The sequence below is a fragment of the Vipera ursinii genome (genome assembly GCF_947247035.1).
Source record: "Vipera ursinii genome assembly, chromosome: Z".
In the NCBI taxonomy this organism is placed as follows: domain Eukaryota; kingdom Metazoa; phylum Chordata; class Lepidosauria; order Squamata; family Viperidae; genus Vipera; species Vipera ursinii.
This window is the reverse complement of record NC_139517.1, coordinates 70,968,240-70,985,177: the sequence shown is the minus strand read 5'-3', so window position 1 is coordinate 70,985,177 and position 16,938 is coordinate 70,968,240. Positions and strand designations below refer to the sequence as shown.

At 35.9% G+C, this 16,938-nt stretch overlaps 1 protein-coding gene across 1 annotated transcript in view; it reads left to right on the top strand.

The window, feature by feature from the left end:
* Positions 1-16,938, top strand: part of BBS9 (Bardet-Biedl syndrome 9) — a 221,044-nt gene that overhangs the window by 117,053 nt on the left and 87,053 nt on the right. The window contains exon 20 of the mRNA XM_083376344.1: positions 6,422-6,644. Within this exon, the coding sequence (XP_083232470.1) occupies positions 6,422-6,644 (223 nt within the window). The remainder of the gene's footprint in view (positions 1-6,421; positions 6,645-16,938) is intronic.

Here is a 16,938-nt window from a genome sequence, read left to right as displayed (position 1 = left end):
AAGACAAATATGTGTAAGGAAAACTTGTGGTGAAGACAAGGGTATGCTGGTTAAGTGTATATGTGAAGCTTAATATTAATAACGTATAAAAAACTAATATAGTTGTGTTTCACAAGCAACAAGGATTGAATTGCAATATAGACATTGTGATGAAAAGCTACAACAAAATGAATTTGTGTACTATCTGGGTTGTGATGAAGAGCGTTCGAGCTGCACTGTGTGGCGTGATGCCCCATATTTGAAACATCCTGTTGTCTTCTTGGTTGTGGCCAGTAGTTTGGCTGATTTGCGTGACGATTCAGGGGATGAGTGTCCCCATGGTTTCCCTCGTCGGTGCCTCTTCAGTAGGTTGATCTCTGCTTTCTCCGCCAGGATGTACCATTCGTCTAGTCAGCATGGGTCCCCTCGGGGTAGGCAAGCATCGCACAGGTTGTAGTTAGGCTGTCTTTGAAGTGGCTAAGGAGGATGTCTTCCGGCCAGTTCAGCTTGCTGGCGATGGCCTGGAATTCTGGGGTCCTCAAATTGCCTTCTCAGTGAGGAGATGAAGTGGTTGAAGTTGTGGAGCTCTGAGGCATTGGAATAATGCATGTTCATCATCCAATCTGTGGCTGCCCCATCCAGAGCGGATTGCACAATATGGATATGGGCTTTGTTGCTGGGGATGTCTCATCCATATTCTTCCATGTAGCTGAGGACTTGAGTTAAGAAGAACCCCAAGCATTGCGACTCCTCCCTGAATTTCGTGTCCAGCGGCGGGAATCTTTGGATGGATCGGTACCTTCACTGCTGACAGTGATGTCTCCCATCCTGATTGGCCGCTGTGGGTTGGTGGGGAATGGGGACTGGCTGCTATCTTGGCAGTTTCGGTGGATGTCCCTGGGACTTCAGCTTCTGATTCCCCTTCAGTGCCACTCTGGCTGTGGCCCAAGGTAGTGGTGCGGCTGCAGGGTTAAGGGTTCTCATCCCTGAGAGAGCCAAGGGTTGTTTTCATCAGGTCAATAGCTTTCTCTAGGATCCAATTCTAGTTCTGTGCGCAATCCCCTTCCTCTTTGCTAAGGTGAAGGGATTTCTCCATTTCTTGCTTCCATCCGGGTTGGTGGCTGCCTCGTCTCAGTCACCTTTCTTGATCTCTTCTCCCACTAGTCTTTCTTTCCAATGCCCATCAACCAATGAGGTTTGTGACTGTGTGTTTCCACCACTTCTTCCGCAGAGTAGGATGTCTTGGATCCCGACAGCTGGCAGGGTCCCGGATGGAGGGAGGGCTCCCCCTTCACGGTGGGTTCTTCCTTCCCTGCCTCGTTGTCTGACACTGTAGTTTTTGCAAAGCCCCCCAGTAAGGGTCTTCCTTCTAGGTTGACTATTACTGCAGATCCTGTCTAATGTCAGGACCCACTTCAATCCCACATCTTAAGAAAGCAGAACTCTTGGAAACGAATTCTTCCAACAGGAACTTATATTAAGAGTAGTTGATAGCAGGCATACGAGACAAGATCTGATATTTCCCGCTCAGAACGAATAGATTAAGGTATCCCTAAGCAAGACTCCATCCCATGGTCCATCTGGCCAGTGTGGGACAACCAATCCCCAGTTGTTAGGTCCGTCATGGGAAAAGGGGAGATAACATCGGCCCATCTCCAGATCACACAGCTATGGTTGACGGCTCTTCACACCTTCCTCTGGGATTGTAGAAATAAACCAGGCACGGAAGTTACATTCTTTATTCCTTCCCTTGTTCTATCTGACAATTTAGGGAGATAAGTTCAGGGAAAGATATAGCCCAGGGAAGCAAAATGTTACATTGTAGCGGATAGAGGAAGCAGAGGCAATAAATGAAAGCAAAAGATTACATTGTAGCGGATAGAGGAAGCAGAGGCAATAAACCCGCGGGCACTTCCCCCCTCCCCCTGGTAAAACCCAAGGAAAGGTGATATTTGTTTTCGGGTTAGAGGGGATAGATAGCTAGATAGAAATGAAATAGGAATGGGTTCTGACACATTATTTGTTTTCAGAACAGAATTTGAGTAAATAGTAAAAGCTATTTATGGCTGCATGCAAAGTTTTGTGCAAGTATGTGTGTGTGTACACATACCTATGTATATCTACACATTCATATATACATATACTCACATAAACTATAGTCAAATAATATTTTTTCCTTGATCCATGTCACTTACTGAAACATGTATATGGAAGCCACATTAAAGAACCCTAAATTATTTGATACTTCTTTTGTTCACTACAAACCCAAGAGAATTGTATTAGAAAGAGGCCAAGATTTTCCAAATGAATGGAATGATTCAAAAAAATTGAAACCATACTTTAAAAATGTTTACATTCATTTAGTTTGAAGCAGGCTGTTCAATGCCATATACATTATACATATATGTGTGCATACATATTTACATTATAGAATATCCAATTCCAAACCATCAGGTGTACATGATATGCAATAAATTGCCATTTTTGGAGAAAAAAGATTTCTCCCCAGGATTCTACAATAATTTCATATTGTATTTTATACAGTGCCACACAAATATGAATGTAATTTAAAGAGAATATAGTTTCTATTGTGTGAATAGGGATTTATATTCCATTACTATTTTCAAGTTAAGGTTTGTAAATTGTGTTTATGTTGTCCATGAAAACTTTGTGGTTCCATGGTAAACATTGCTGGTATATTTTTTTAGATACTTCTTTAAAGTATCATTTTTATTAATGAATAAAAAAAGTTTCAAATAGCTAACTTTAAAATAATCCTGAAGCGATATCTGTCAGAAGTTATACTTTGGTTGTAAAACAAGAACTATTTTTATTTATACAGGCTTCATTTATTTATACAAAAAAGGAACATGAATATTGTTCCTGTTTTTTATCTTTAAACGAATAAACAGGAAAATCTTGAACATAATAAAATAGCAAATATATTTTTACTTAAAATATTAATAATTTGTCAGTATTATTAAACTAATGAATGATTATGCATTTATTTTATCTTTTGAGAGAGGGTTGAAGGTATATTGAATTTCAACAAGGAAAAAGTCTTTAAATGCATTCTATTTCCAACCTATTTATTTATTCAGACAAAAGGTTGCAATGTATTGGAAAGGTAGATTGCTTGCAAAATAGATAAAAACTCAAACATCTGTTTGTTTATTATAGCAAGTTAGTGTGGAAATTTTTCAGTAATAGATACATACTCTTGTCTGTTACATTGAACAGTTTGAATTAATCAGATATCTTATTTGATCTTTAAGGAAGTTCATTTAATAAGAAAACTTCATTTTAAAATTTAAAAATAAATTTTTTTATGGTTAATCATTAAAGCATGTATCTGTGACATAATAGCCTTGGTGGAGCAGTGGGCTAATGCCTCCTTAAGTAACACCAGCTGCCTGCAATTAGTGCAGGTTCGCATCCCACCAGGCTCAAGGTTGACTCAGCCTTCCATCCTTCCGAGGTAGGTAAAATGAGGACCCAGATTGTTGGGGGCAATTAAGCTGACTTTGTAATAATGCCACTTGGGGTGTGTGTGTGAAAGCCCTAATAAGCAGGCATATACATAGAATGAAGGCTACTGCTAAGTTTGTAAAGCCGCCCTGAGTCTTCGGAGAAGGGCGGGATATAAATGGAATTAAAATAAATAAAATAATAAAATAATAGTCCTCAAACAGAATAATCTATCTTTAGAAATTTTATCCTATTAAAATAGAACTATAGTTTTATTTTTGTGTTACATGTATTTTATTGTCTAAATAAATAATAATAATAAATCTTAAGAACAATTTTTATCCTGCAATTGACTTTTATAATTGTTGCATTGCATGAGTTGTTAGAATTTGTACTTTTTGAGACATGACACCTCAGCATTTGAACTTTGTAAATCCTTGCCCAGAACAAAAAAATGTAAGAAAGAAAGTATGTTTCCATTTAAAGGAAAATCCTAATGTTCTGTCAGAGGAAATTAGCATTATTTAAAAGATAATTTATACTATAGTAAAAATTATAATATAGTGAAATATTTTATTATCTATAATTATTGTTTAGATTTAATCAATTATAATTGAAAATCTGTTTTGTGGTGATCTGTCTTTCACATATTATGCAGACCTCAAAGAAATATATATTTAACTTATAGTTCTAGTATGTCTATTTAAATTTGCCTCTTATATAAAACTTCAATGGACCTGTTTCAGAGTTATTTTAGAGCTTTTAATCCCAATTGTTTGCTAGAGGTTTCTATCTTGGAGGGGGTCCTTGGGGATGGTGTTTACAATTTATACATTGGTTTGTATTGTACTCTTAACTGTTTAACCCATTCAGAAAGTTTTTAGTAAGTTTCATAGAAATTACTTTCCAAGAAATGAGTATAGAAATACAAATATATTGAATATAATGAACGTGATAATATACCGTTAAATTTTTGCTGTAATATGGTTTATCTTTCAATGTACATATTTTAAGATGCTTACAAACCAAATTTTCAGTCAACTTTATATGTCTACTTAACTAATTTCTGATTATGAAAGTGCATGCCAAAATAAGCCAGTCAGCCAATATCTGAGATATTCTTGTGTTCTTTGATTCCCATTTTCGTTCTAAACTTGAAGAACAAAGTCTGCATGTTAAAAAATAGAGTATCAGAAATGGAAAGCAGTATGTCTATGGATTTGTGCATATCTTCCCCCCCCCCTGAAAAAAGCATTTATATTTTTTGATAAATACCGGTAATAAAGAATTCATGTAGTTTCCCCCACTTAGGGAGTATTTATTCTAAATGTTATACTTCTAGTAAAATAGTGAAATGTATACTCCTAATCTAATAGCGAAATGAGTAAACCAATTATATAATGCTTTCCCATCTTTTCAAATGATAAATAATAAAAATACATCTCAGCATTCTCTGATGCAGCTGCTTAGAAGGAGTGACAAGTCCTTTCCATGGCCTGAGTAATAGTAAAACATCTGCTTATTTAAGTGATCAATATTTGTAGTAATCTCTATATATTAGCCATTGATGACTATGATTTGGCTGTCAAAATACTGTTTTTAGTAGAAATCACAGTGATAGCTTGAATCTATAAAACGTTTGGGTTAAAATCCAAAATATGATTTATGTGTGGGATGTTAATTATGTTAACTATTCTTTTCTTAATAGTTGAGGATTTTCTCTCAAAATCTCCCTCCCAAAAGGGAATTCAATTATAATACAGTATCAAAGTCAAATTATACAGGAAGGAAAACAATATAAAAAGACCACTAAATCAAACACTTCTTGACAGCAATTGCAGTGAATCAGAATTTAGTTATCTACCTCTATCAATAGACTGATTTTCCAAATAAAAAAATACACAACCACCTTTGCAGGTGAGTCTGACCACTTGTTAAGAGAGATGGAAATATTAGATTGAACTGACTGCTAATATAAAAAGTACAATACACAAGTGACTGTAGCATCATACAAACATGAACATAAATACTCTGAGTAGGACTATTGCTCTAATTTCCTTCCAATACTTTTGAAAGTAAAATGTCCAACTTTGCTGGACTAGCAAAGATAAGTTTTCCTACAAGGAACAGAAATAATTTCTAAAATATATTTGATTTAGAGAATAGTCTACAGAACAGATTTCCATTTTAAAGGTTGAAGGACTTAAGTCTCTTCTATAGGTGCAAATAAAGCACTCTTGAGCTCTATAATGGGTTTTGGGGGGCCAGGAATTATCAAGGATTGAAATGAATCAATCAGTGTTGGAGCATTGGCTTCAATTTTTTCCCCGCGAAGAAAATAAATCTACTAAACCATCTATGAAAATTACTTTTAGCCAGTACTCGACATGGTAAATTCTCCACAGAGATATAAGTAAACTCTAAACAAAGTAATACGAAGGAAACATGAATCAGAGTTATATATTTAGACTTTAATGCTTTTAGGATGGATATACTGTAGGAAGAGTTATGCCTCATGTTTCAGGAAGCAAAGTACTCATGCTCTAATAGATGGTTACAGAATGTCATTTTGAAGATAGGAGAAAAAATTAGCCAGGTAAAATATATCTTAACGTTTGCTAATGTGATAGAGTTATATGTTAATATGTGAATCAAACACATTTTTATTTATGTCAAAAAATTCCCACAAAAAGAATGGAAAAACTAGTTTACCAAGAAAAACAACAAAACCAGTATTATTAAACGGAACTGAATTAAATACTTTATTTAGCCAAGTGTGTTTAGATACACAAGGAATTTTAAAAGGGTTAACATTAATTGAATTTGAATATTTAAGGGTTCTGTGCATGTCAAACTTTTCCTTACTCTTTTTTATTTTGCTAATTTTAATTTTGTTCTTTTATCCAACACAATAAAGCAAATTTATTATGTAAATCATAAATAATTTATAAATATTTCTCTGATTCTTTTGCAGGGTTGGGAAGAAAGTGTGGATGCTTCTATCTCTCATTTGTTAAAAACATGTCTGTCCAAGAGTTCGAAAGACCATGCTCTTACACTTTTTAATCAATTATGTATACCCAAGGATACTAGTAGATTGAAGAAGCATATAACTTTACTCTTTGATAGACTGGCAAAAGGTGGTCGTATGTCTCTAAGCACAGACCTAGACTTTCACCAACCTATGCTTTTGTCAGGTAAGTGGTTTGATATACATTTATATGCACCCGGTTCAAAACAAAAGGAATGTAGCTTTGGTGAGGTTGTTTAAATTTCCTGCTAAAACGGTTATAAAAAAAGGCTTTTCTCCTTCAGAAATTCCAAAATAACCACTGAATAAATATGCTAGTGGAATTTTGATGCCAAATATTTTTAGAATGGTATGTATTTCTGTAACATTTAACATGATCCATTATGTTTTCTTTCTAACCAATAAAAAGTGGATTAGAGAATAAAACCACTTTGAACTAACATTTGTCTAAATGTGATCAGTGACTGCCATATTTCAGGAATAAAAATAGACTAATACAAAGGTTAATGTACCCCAGATGATCATTTCAAGCTGCCTTCAAGCTAACCGGTAAGTTCAGCTGAAAGTCACACAGATATACAATTCTACTTTAATGACTTTTGAAATAAATTCATTTAAATTGCTTTTGCCTGAATGGTGTAAATATGGGAATATCCACCCATGAGATTCTTCTTTTCTATGTTGAAATGTTTTCATATTTAATGTGTGGATATATTTAATAAGTCAAAGGGAAAGAGGTGATTCAGATCTTTTTATACATATTTGGTAGTGTTGCACAAAGGCAAGATGTTCAGATTATCTCTTCTGAAGAGAAATGGTCAAGTTCTGGTTTGCTGATCCCATAATTTTTTTGGTATTATGCTTCTGAACAGTTTATTATTCTATCACAAGTACTAATTGTGTGTTACAGGTTTTGTCTTAATTTATCTCATTTTTCTTTATCAAAACACATTAAAAAAGTAGTCCTGTGGAAATAATTGTGCCAAGCCAATTAAAATATTGAATCAGTATTATGTTTAGTACTATTTGTTATATATTATTATTATTATTATTATTATTATTATTATTATTATTATTATTATTATTATTATTATTATTATTATTATTATTATTACTACCGTAATTTTATTTGTATACCGCCCTTCTCCCGAAGGACTCATGGTAGTATTGAAAGAGAATATTCAAATGTGTCTAAGTTAAAAAGAATAAGAATTATTTCTGTAGTTGCTGAAATTATTTGTGAACAAAAAAATAGATGGAGTGGCAGTACTCTTTATAACTGAAGTTAACAGTTGCTTTTTCGCAGGATCCAATCTGGGACGGTCACTGGAATCAGAGGTTTAGTCTTCTGAGCTTTCAAACTCATGCTGGAGCCTATCCTCAGGGAACTTCTCTCTACATTCACACAAACATACATACAAACATCTAAGATTCCACATTCTGGTAGAGAGAAATTCCCTGAAGATGGGTTCTAGCATGAGTCCAAAAGCTCGGAAGACTAAACCTCTGATTCTGTTGACCAACCCAGATTGGATCCTGCAACATTATTCAGAGACACTTACATTTACTTTTATTTGTGAATTGCTTTTATTGGCACCTCTCACAATGAGTATGATGGAGATAAAAAAATATTTACTATGGATTAAAGGAGATGCCATCTCTACCCCTGTTGTACATTGTTTTTTCCTCAGCTGTTTTTCATTAATTTTAATCTTACTGTTTATATTTTTAATGTTTTATATTGTCATTTTTATTTCATTGTAACCACCCAGAGTTGCTGGATACTGAGATGGACAGCAAATAAATTTACATAATAAATAATTTGGCCTCTATGTTCAAATCCGTTTGCTGATGTAGACTTATAAATCTCTTGAATCGTTGACTACTGCCTGTTTTAGAATGTGTCTTTCACATTATATCTCTTTCGTCATTAAGATCTCATGCAGTGATTCAAATATATGCTGTTAGAAAAATGTAGTATTTATGATAGAAATAGTGCCTCTACAACAATTGTCCTAAGAATTTTGATTGTTTAAGTGTTAATGTTAAAATGCATGCATTTTGAATATAGACATAAAAGTACTCTAGTATAGCATTGTGCTATCCTGAAGTCTGCTCAATATTCACTTGCCATCATCTCTGTTATTAGATTAGTTTGGAATTGATCAGCTGGAAAGGAGCACTGTTGGCTTGTGTGAGGTTCTCTGCATTTCAAGATAGACTGGTGAGGACAAACACAGATTAACTTTACACTCTATTGAAGGATTTGGGAAATGAAAAATATGGTAGTTTAAAGTGATATTCATATTACTTAGGAAGGAATATTTTTACAAAGATATAAAAATAAATTGGTATGTAAATGGAAACATTTACAGGCATGTGCATACATTTAGTCACAATCTGTTTAACTTGGGCTAAATAAGGGATAAAAAAGAGATAAAGGGATAAAAAAGGTAAAGAGTCCCTGTGGATGTTACTCAGCTAGTCGTTGCCAATTATAGAGGATAGTGCTCATCTCCGTTTCAAGGCCATTGAGCCAGTAAGGTCAGAAGACATTTCTGGGTCATGTGGCCAGCATAACATCACGGAGTGCTGTTACCTTCTCACCAAAGTAGTACCTATTTATCTACTTGCATTTGCATGCTTTCAAACTGATAGGTTGGCAGGAGCCAATGCAAGGAAAGGAGCTCACCCAGTAGCATGGCACTTGGGTCTCGAACCTGGGCTGCTAGCTTTCCAGCCAACAAGCCCAGAATCTTAACTGCTGAGCCACTGCACTTCCTCAAATATCCCATTTTAAGGGATAATGGAAACAAATGTTGATTCTGATGCAGTCTAGTCCATCTAATGTTTTTGAGGAGACAGAAAAAATATTGGTCAGGGGACTGGAAATTGTTGGACTTGTCCCTTGGTCTTAGGCATATCCCTTTTCATAAAGAGTGAAGCAGGGAATCATGTTTTCTTCTCTTTACAGGAGCAGTCTAAGCCAGGGGTAGGCAACCTCGGCTCTTTTATGACTCATGGACTTCAACTCCCAGAATTCCTGAGTCATCATAGCTGACTCAGGAATTCTGGGAGTTGAAGTCCTAGAGTCATAAAAGAGCAGAGGTTGCCTACCCCTGGTCTAAGCTAAGATTACTTACTCTATGCCCCTTCCTGAAAGGCAGAGTTCTTCTTGCTGGATTCTTGAAATTAGTTGCTTCCCAATCAGAATGGGAGGTGGAGGAATGGAATGAAATGCTCAGAGAAGGGGAAAAAACTAATGGAAATATGGGTTTCTTTCTGACTGTACCTATATGTCCCATTCTTGCATTAATAATATTAAGTTAGAGTCATTCATCACAGTGGCTTAATTTATTTTGCTTTTTTCATTTTACTGCTATCTAATATATTATGCCTTCCTTGCATGTAGCTGTTATGTTTTTTTTAAAGAGTAACTAGATTTCTTCTGATTGAAATAGTAAAATAAATTAAAGTGGGATATAAATATTAGTGATGAAAGAAAAACAATGTATAGTAACTTAATTAAACCTAAGGCAGGAGCCATAGGAGAAAATTTTCAAAGCGGATTGTGATGTGACTTTACAGGATGGGGAGAACAATTTGGTCCTCCTTTAAAAAAAAGTTACACTTGGCAAGTATATACCTAATCCTTGGCAACTATTTTGATCCTGTTCCTAGAACTAAAATGTCAATTTATTGTGGGTGTGGTATAGCTAAATTCAATACTGCTTTAAAGACTATATTTAAAAGCAATGTGAATTTATTTAAAAAAGTAAAAATGTGATTTGTATTGTTATATAAGTATATAGATTCCAGATAACGTTTTCATAAGGTTTTTGCTCAATTTCATTCAAATTTTTGTTTGTTTGTTTATTTAATGTTCACAATAGCTTCTAAGCATTATATGTAGTTCTTGACTTACAATAGTAACTGAGCTGAGAATTTCAGCCATGGGTCATTGTAATCATAAGTCAAGGTACCTGTGACTGAAAGTAATTTTCTGGTGTTTTTCATAATGATTGTTAAGCAAACACTGTTTTCAATAATGACACTATTATTAAGAGTACCCATTCATTTGAAATGGAGTTTTTTGCCAGAAACTGGCAAAAACATCTTGAGTAAAGGTCCTGTGACTGCAGAATACTGTAGCAGATTGTAAAGCTGCCCATCCAGCATAAAGTCAAGTGACCATTGGGGGGGGCAACACAACTATTTATGTTGGCTGGGGTTCTTTATGGGCTGTAAAGCACCTGTTCTGTAGCCATCATAATTTCAAATGATTGTAAAATAACCCATTGTTAAGCAAGGATTACCTGTATTATTAGAATTACAGTTAATGAATTTTTAAAACTTAGTATTTATACAGTTACAGGAAAATTGTATGGGATGCTCAGAAGTAAGCTCAGTGACAATAAAAATATGCACAAATCATATTGGTGTATGGTTTATATTATATTGCCTTTGACCTTGTTAAATAGCTGGCTGAGAAATGAAGTAAACGAGTTTTACAAAGGGCACCAATTATTAGTATTGGCAAGGCTATAGAACTTTTACTGAAATATGGTTTAAACCACTCCAATGACTCCTAGTCCTGGGCAAAACAATGGTAACCTTAAACTAAGTAAATGTATTTTCTAGTACACATTTTATTTATTTTCTTTTGCAATTTGTATAGGCATTTAATTTAGACTAGATTTAGTTATAAGGCTATAATCAGATTTAGTTATCTTTACATTTGGACATCACATTTGCTCTCAATTATATTTTATGAGCAACATTCAGGAAAAATATTTTTCTAATACATTAATAAAATATATAAATTGAATTAAAACAATTGGAATAATAATAAAATATATAATAAGGGGAAGCAATTTCCTTCTAGCAAAATAAGTTTAAAAGTAATGTTAGCTATATTGATACTGGGCAATTTTGAAAAATAAAGAAAATGGGAAATCTGTTTCTATTCAAGGAAAATTTGAAAATCTTGTGGGGAAGGTTTGTGTGTGTGTGTGTGTGTGTGTAAGTCTGTGTTATCTCTGTCTACCTGTCTACCTACCTACCTACCTACCTATAGCTAAGTAAGTATGGTATGTGTAAGAGGGATGAGGGATGATTTCTGTGCATCCATATGTAAGAAGGAAGGTTGTGAATGGACACAAGTATTCAGAGAAAGGATTCTGTACACTGTGTGTCCATGCAGGTTTATATCTTCATGTACTGCTGAAGGTTTCTTCTAAAGTCAGCTATGCTTACAGTTTCAAAAGATTCTTATTTCTTGTTTAGAAACTGATTGTCAAGTTCCAGCTGAGAAGCTCAATGAAGCAAAACACCAAAGGCATTGCATTCTGTAATGTAAACTTTATTAGGCATTAGCAAACTGGTAAGATAGGAAGGAAGCTAGCTCTGAGAATATGGCAGGAAACAGATAATTAAAAGAGTGAAACTTTCCCTCCCCTCTCTGACAGTTCAGGTTGCATTGTCCAGTAAATCTTCCAGCAGTTGTTATGAGAAGAAACTTCAGTCCGCCAAAACAACTCTTCAATGGCTTCAGCTCTCACATTGATAAGGAATACTTGTGAATCCCAAACTCTCCCCTTCTCCCTGCCCCCCGTAACTCTAAACAAGCTAGAAGCATTACAGTGGTCTTAAAAATAGTAGATTTCATAGCTTGACATGCCAGCACCCTAAAAAGGAAACGTAATCTGGAAAACAAAAGAAATATACATCACTGCTTGTTAGTTTTTTCCTTGTGCTGATCCTGGTTTCCGGGGGTACTTAGTGTGGAATTGTTTTACCAAACAATCTACTTTTACATGCTGGGCTTTTATCCATCTAGTAACCCTCCCATTGGATTAAGTACTGCAACCTCCCTTTGTAGATTCTGGAATTGAAGATTCCTTTAATTTTTATTTATTTTATTTATTTTAATCCCATTTATATCCCGCCCTTCTCCAAAGACTCAGGGCGGCTTACAATCTAAGCACAAATCAAATGTGCTTAGCAATAGCCTTCATTCTATGTATATACCTGCTTATTAGGGCTTTCGCGCCCCCCCAAGTGGCATTATTACAAAGTCAGCTTATTGCCCCCAACAATCTGGGTCCTTATTTTACCTACCTCGGAAGGATGGAATGCTGAGTCAACCTTGAGCCTGGTGGGATGCAAACCTGCAATAATTGCAGGCAGCTGGTGTTACTTAAGGAGGCATCAGCCCACTGCTCCACCAAGGCTCTTAACCTCATAATGCATTTCCCCTTCTATCAATATTTAGGCCAGGGTTGTAGACCCTACTGGTTCTATTGTGGATTCCCTGTATGGCTTCAGTAAGCTGCAGTGGAATACTGGGTGCACTTTACCCAACAACCTTGGTAGACTTAGCTCTACTGACTTTTATGATGGGGAAAGGACCTATGTACTTCGGCCCTAACTTTTTGCAACTTTGTCTTAATTTAAGTATCTTAATTTAAGATACTTTGTAGACACATACACTTTATCTCCTACATGGAACGTCTCTTGTGGAGCTTGTTTTTTATCTGCCTGTTTTTTCTGACTTTCGGCTGCCTTAGCTAGAGCCTTCTTCGCAGCTCTCCAGACCCATTGGAATAAACCCACCCAGTTACTTAAGGTGCTCAAGGAAGGGGGCTCCTGTGGGCATTCTGGTATTGGCATGAATTCCATTCCTGTGGCTAACATAAATGGAGTGAAACCAATGCTGCTGTGTACTGTGTTGTTATACTGCAAACGGCTCTGCCCAGTTCATTCACTGGTAGTTGACATAGCAACACAGGTACTGCTCCACTATGGCATTACCTCTTTCTGCAGATCCATTCATACTCAGAAAAGCAGAACTGAGCCCCTGGGAGGACCCAATCATCCTTAAAAAGTCCTTCCAGAACTTAGCCGTAAATTGGACCCCATGATCTGAAATGATGCACTTAGGCGCTCCATGCAGTTGGTAGATGTGTTGCAAAAACATCTTCACTAGTTTCTGGGCTGAGGGGAGTCCAGCACAGGTGAAGTGGGTTGGCTTGGAAAACAGGTCTATCACAGTCCAAATCACTGTGATTCCCCCCTCTCCAGCAGCTCCATTATAAAGTCCATGGCTATCTCCTTCCAGTGTCTGGTCAGGTCAGCCACCTGCTGCAGCAGCCCTGGACTCTTCCCTGGTAATCTTTTGCTGGCCGTATAAACAGCACAGCTCCCACCATAGTTCTCAATCAATCAATTTATTACAGCCAAAGGCCAACACATCATAGTTCTCAATGTCTTTCTTCATCCCTTCCTCCCATAACTGTAGAAAAGCTAGAAGCATTACAGCAATCCTAAAGGCAGTAGATTTCCTAGCTCGACAATGATAATTAGTGTTAATTAAATAATCATTTATTTATTATGTGTTTTCTCGTCTTCCCAAAATGACAGCGACTGTACTGTGTAAAGTTTGTCTATCATCTGCCTGTCTGTCTGCCTACCTACCTACCTATCTTATTTGTAAACTGCACTTGTCCTAATTCACACAGCGATTTCTTGGTCTAGTGATAATTTGAATCTGAATATTTAAGCATTGCAATTTATTACTTTATTTTTCTAGTAGTGTGGGAAAGGAGGAAGAGGAAAGTACATGAATGTGTATTGTACGTTTTAGCTGAAATGCATTGCAATGGTGTCTTGTTGAACAAACAAATATTTCACTAATTCTTTGGACATAGACATTATTGTAGAAACTTGTGTACTTTGATACTTCTGGGAGCAAAACAGCAAAGGTGCAGACAACTAGTCGTATATTTCTTTTTTAAAAAAAAATATGTTTTATTAATTTTTAACATACACCTTAATATTTGGTAAACATCGTGTTGTCTGAATTAGTGTTTAGAAAACAATAAAAATTAATTTCTATAATTCTGTAGTCCATATAGTAGCTTTACTTGATTTCCTCTTCTTCCAATAATATTCTCTTTTGCCAACCTTAAATTAATACAGTTCTTATTTAAATAAATGACCATTGAATGTAAACATTTTTCTCATGTTTCTGCAAATAATAACCACATCAATATAAAGCTTCTTTTCATCGATCATCTTGATTGCCTTGTCATAAATCCTATTTACATTCTTATTTAAATTTGTTTTTCCCACAATATTCAAAACATTCTTACTGGTTAAGATTTTCTCAAAATTAGTTACATTTAAGTATTTAAGTCTTTTTTTCATACGTCATCACATTTTTACATTGCTCATGTCCTAAAGAAAAATAAGAGAAAAAAACAGAGAAAAGATTTCTTTTATGTAACCATCCCAACATTTTTATATTTCTCATGTCAAAAAACCAAACACAAAAGAAAAAAGAAAGAAGGCATACTATATATTACTTGAGGGGTTTATCTGTCTTAAACTAATCTTCGTTTATGTTCAAAATCTTTCTATTTCTTTAACCATATTCAAACAAATGTTTAATTTTTAAATACTCCCTCTGGTAATTCCCATCTAATTTCTTAATTCTCACTTTAGCCTTTCCCCCCCCCCAACATCTTCCCTGTTCAATATGCTTCGATGAATCAAAGAATCTTCCCATAATCTTATAAATGTTGTTGCAGTTACAAAAGGCAAAACAAATAAGATGTTTTTATAGGAAGGTTTTGCCCCTTTGTATTCATTGAATTTTTCCCCCTTTTTTCCTTTCTTGATTTTATTTATTATTTTTTGTCTCTTAAGTTCTCATAATTCTTCTGGCAAAGTCCATTTTGCCATTTTTTTTCTTATCCTCAAACTTATTTTGTAATCTTGAAGTGTAGTTTGTCTTTTCCATGTCCAGAATTCCCTGTATTTTTTTTCCATCTGGGTTGTCATACTTCCTTGTATTGTTAAATTCCATCTTAAAATCTCTCTCCTCTGTCTCATATTCTATTTTTATTTTCTGAGAATTTTTATTTAAATTGGAGATGTGTTCATTTATATTTTCAAGGTTATGTTTAATTTCTTCGTGGTTTGAAATTATTGTTGTTTGGATTATTTGCAACATAGCATAGATCTTCTTCAGGAAAGTATTTGTTTTTTCTTGGTATATTCTTCCTGCAGATCTCTAGTTTTCCATGATAGCTAAAAATCAGGATTTTAATTTATCTGCAGACAGCTTTAGAGTTACAGTTGAGTTAGTATTTGTAATCTAGAAAGGTCAATTCCTTTTTTTAGAGTTTATAATTCCCACTTTGTAGAAAGCCCAAGATGTTTTCTTTTTTCTTTTCTTTTCTTTTCTTTTTTTTGTCACAGCTGTTCTCTGTTATTAAGACATTGAAGTTCACTAGAATCAAATGTATCTTTTCCTGGCCTTGCCAGTCCCTGTAATACAGCAGCTGTTGTTATATTCATCCACCACTAGATGTCAGCACCTGTTCTTTTCAGTAATAGACAATTATTTACTTCTATTTTCATGATATAAGAGGGAAATCTTAACAGATTCCACTGATTTCAAACTTATTCAAATTAAGTCTTATATTCTTTTCATTTCAATATATTTCTGTTCCCCCTGAAAGGTTTAATTTGCTGCTTCCATGTGCAGGAGGGTAGGGCAAAGGTCCCCCTCCTTCTCACTTTCGGAGGCTTTTTGCTTCTTGTGGTTTTTCTTTTTCCCCAGGAAATCAATTTCCAAGTAGAAGAGAGAAAATCACAGATCTTACCCAGTTCCAAACACACTGTTTACAGTCAGCTTGAAGTAGTACTTTGGGACTTCAGTTGCTTGGGCTAGACTCGGAAATTAAGCTAGCCTCTTCTTCTGCCAGTTTCTGGAGGGCTTTTCCCAAACTGATCAGATTGACCGCCGTCTCTCCACCACTGGAAAAAAGGGAGAATAGGGAGGGAATGGCTCTGTGCAACGATGCAGAGCAGAGATGAGCACTTGCCTGCCGCCCTGCATCACCCCGCATCTCCTATCTTCGTTCTTGAAATGGCAGCCCCATTTCCTGCCGCTTCTCCCGGCACTGCTATAGAGCTTGGTGCACCATCGCCCAGCTCCTCCCTCTTCCCCAAAGCAAAAATTTTCTTCACTAACCTGCTTTCCAGCTCTGGCGCGTTTCTCTCCTGCTGCAGGGAAACAGAGTTCATGAAACTAAAAAAAGTTCAGTCAGACCTTCCAACTTCTAGCGGAAAAAGAAAGATTCACAAAGTTGGAAGGTGTGACTGAACAGAGAACAGCGCAAGCCACAGGAGATTGGTGGAGAAGGAGGAAGCAGCTACCACCAGGCAGGTAATCTGTGGGGCGGAGCAGGAAGAAAGCCCCTCCAGAAAGCCCCGCCTTTTGCCTTCACTCTCACCTTGCTCCAAACTGGTGAAGGGGGACCAGGTCTACCCTACTCATCCTCTGTACAGTAGCATGGCAGTCCAGCTCAGGAGGGGAGTGAAAGGGAGCAAGAAGTGACCTGGCTGGGGTGGCCCTGAAGGAAGCGGGTGCGGGGAGCGTGGGGCAGCTC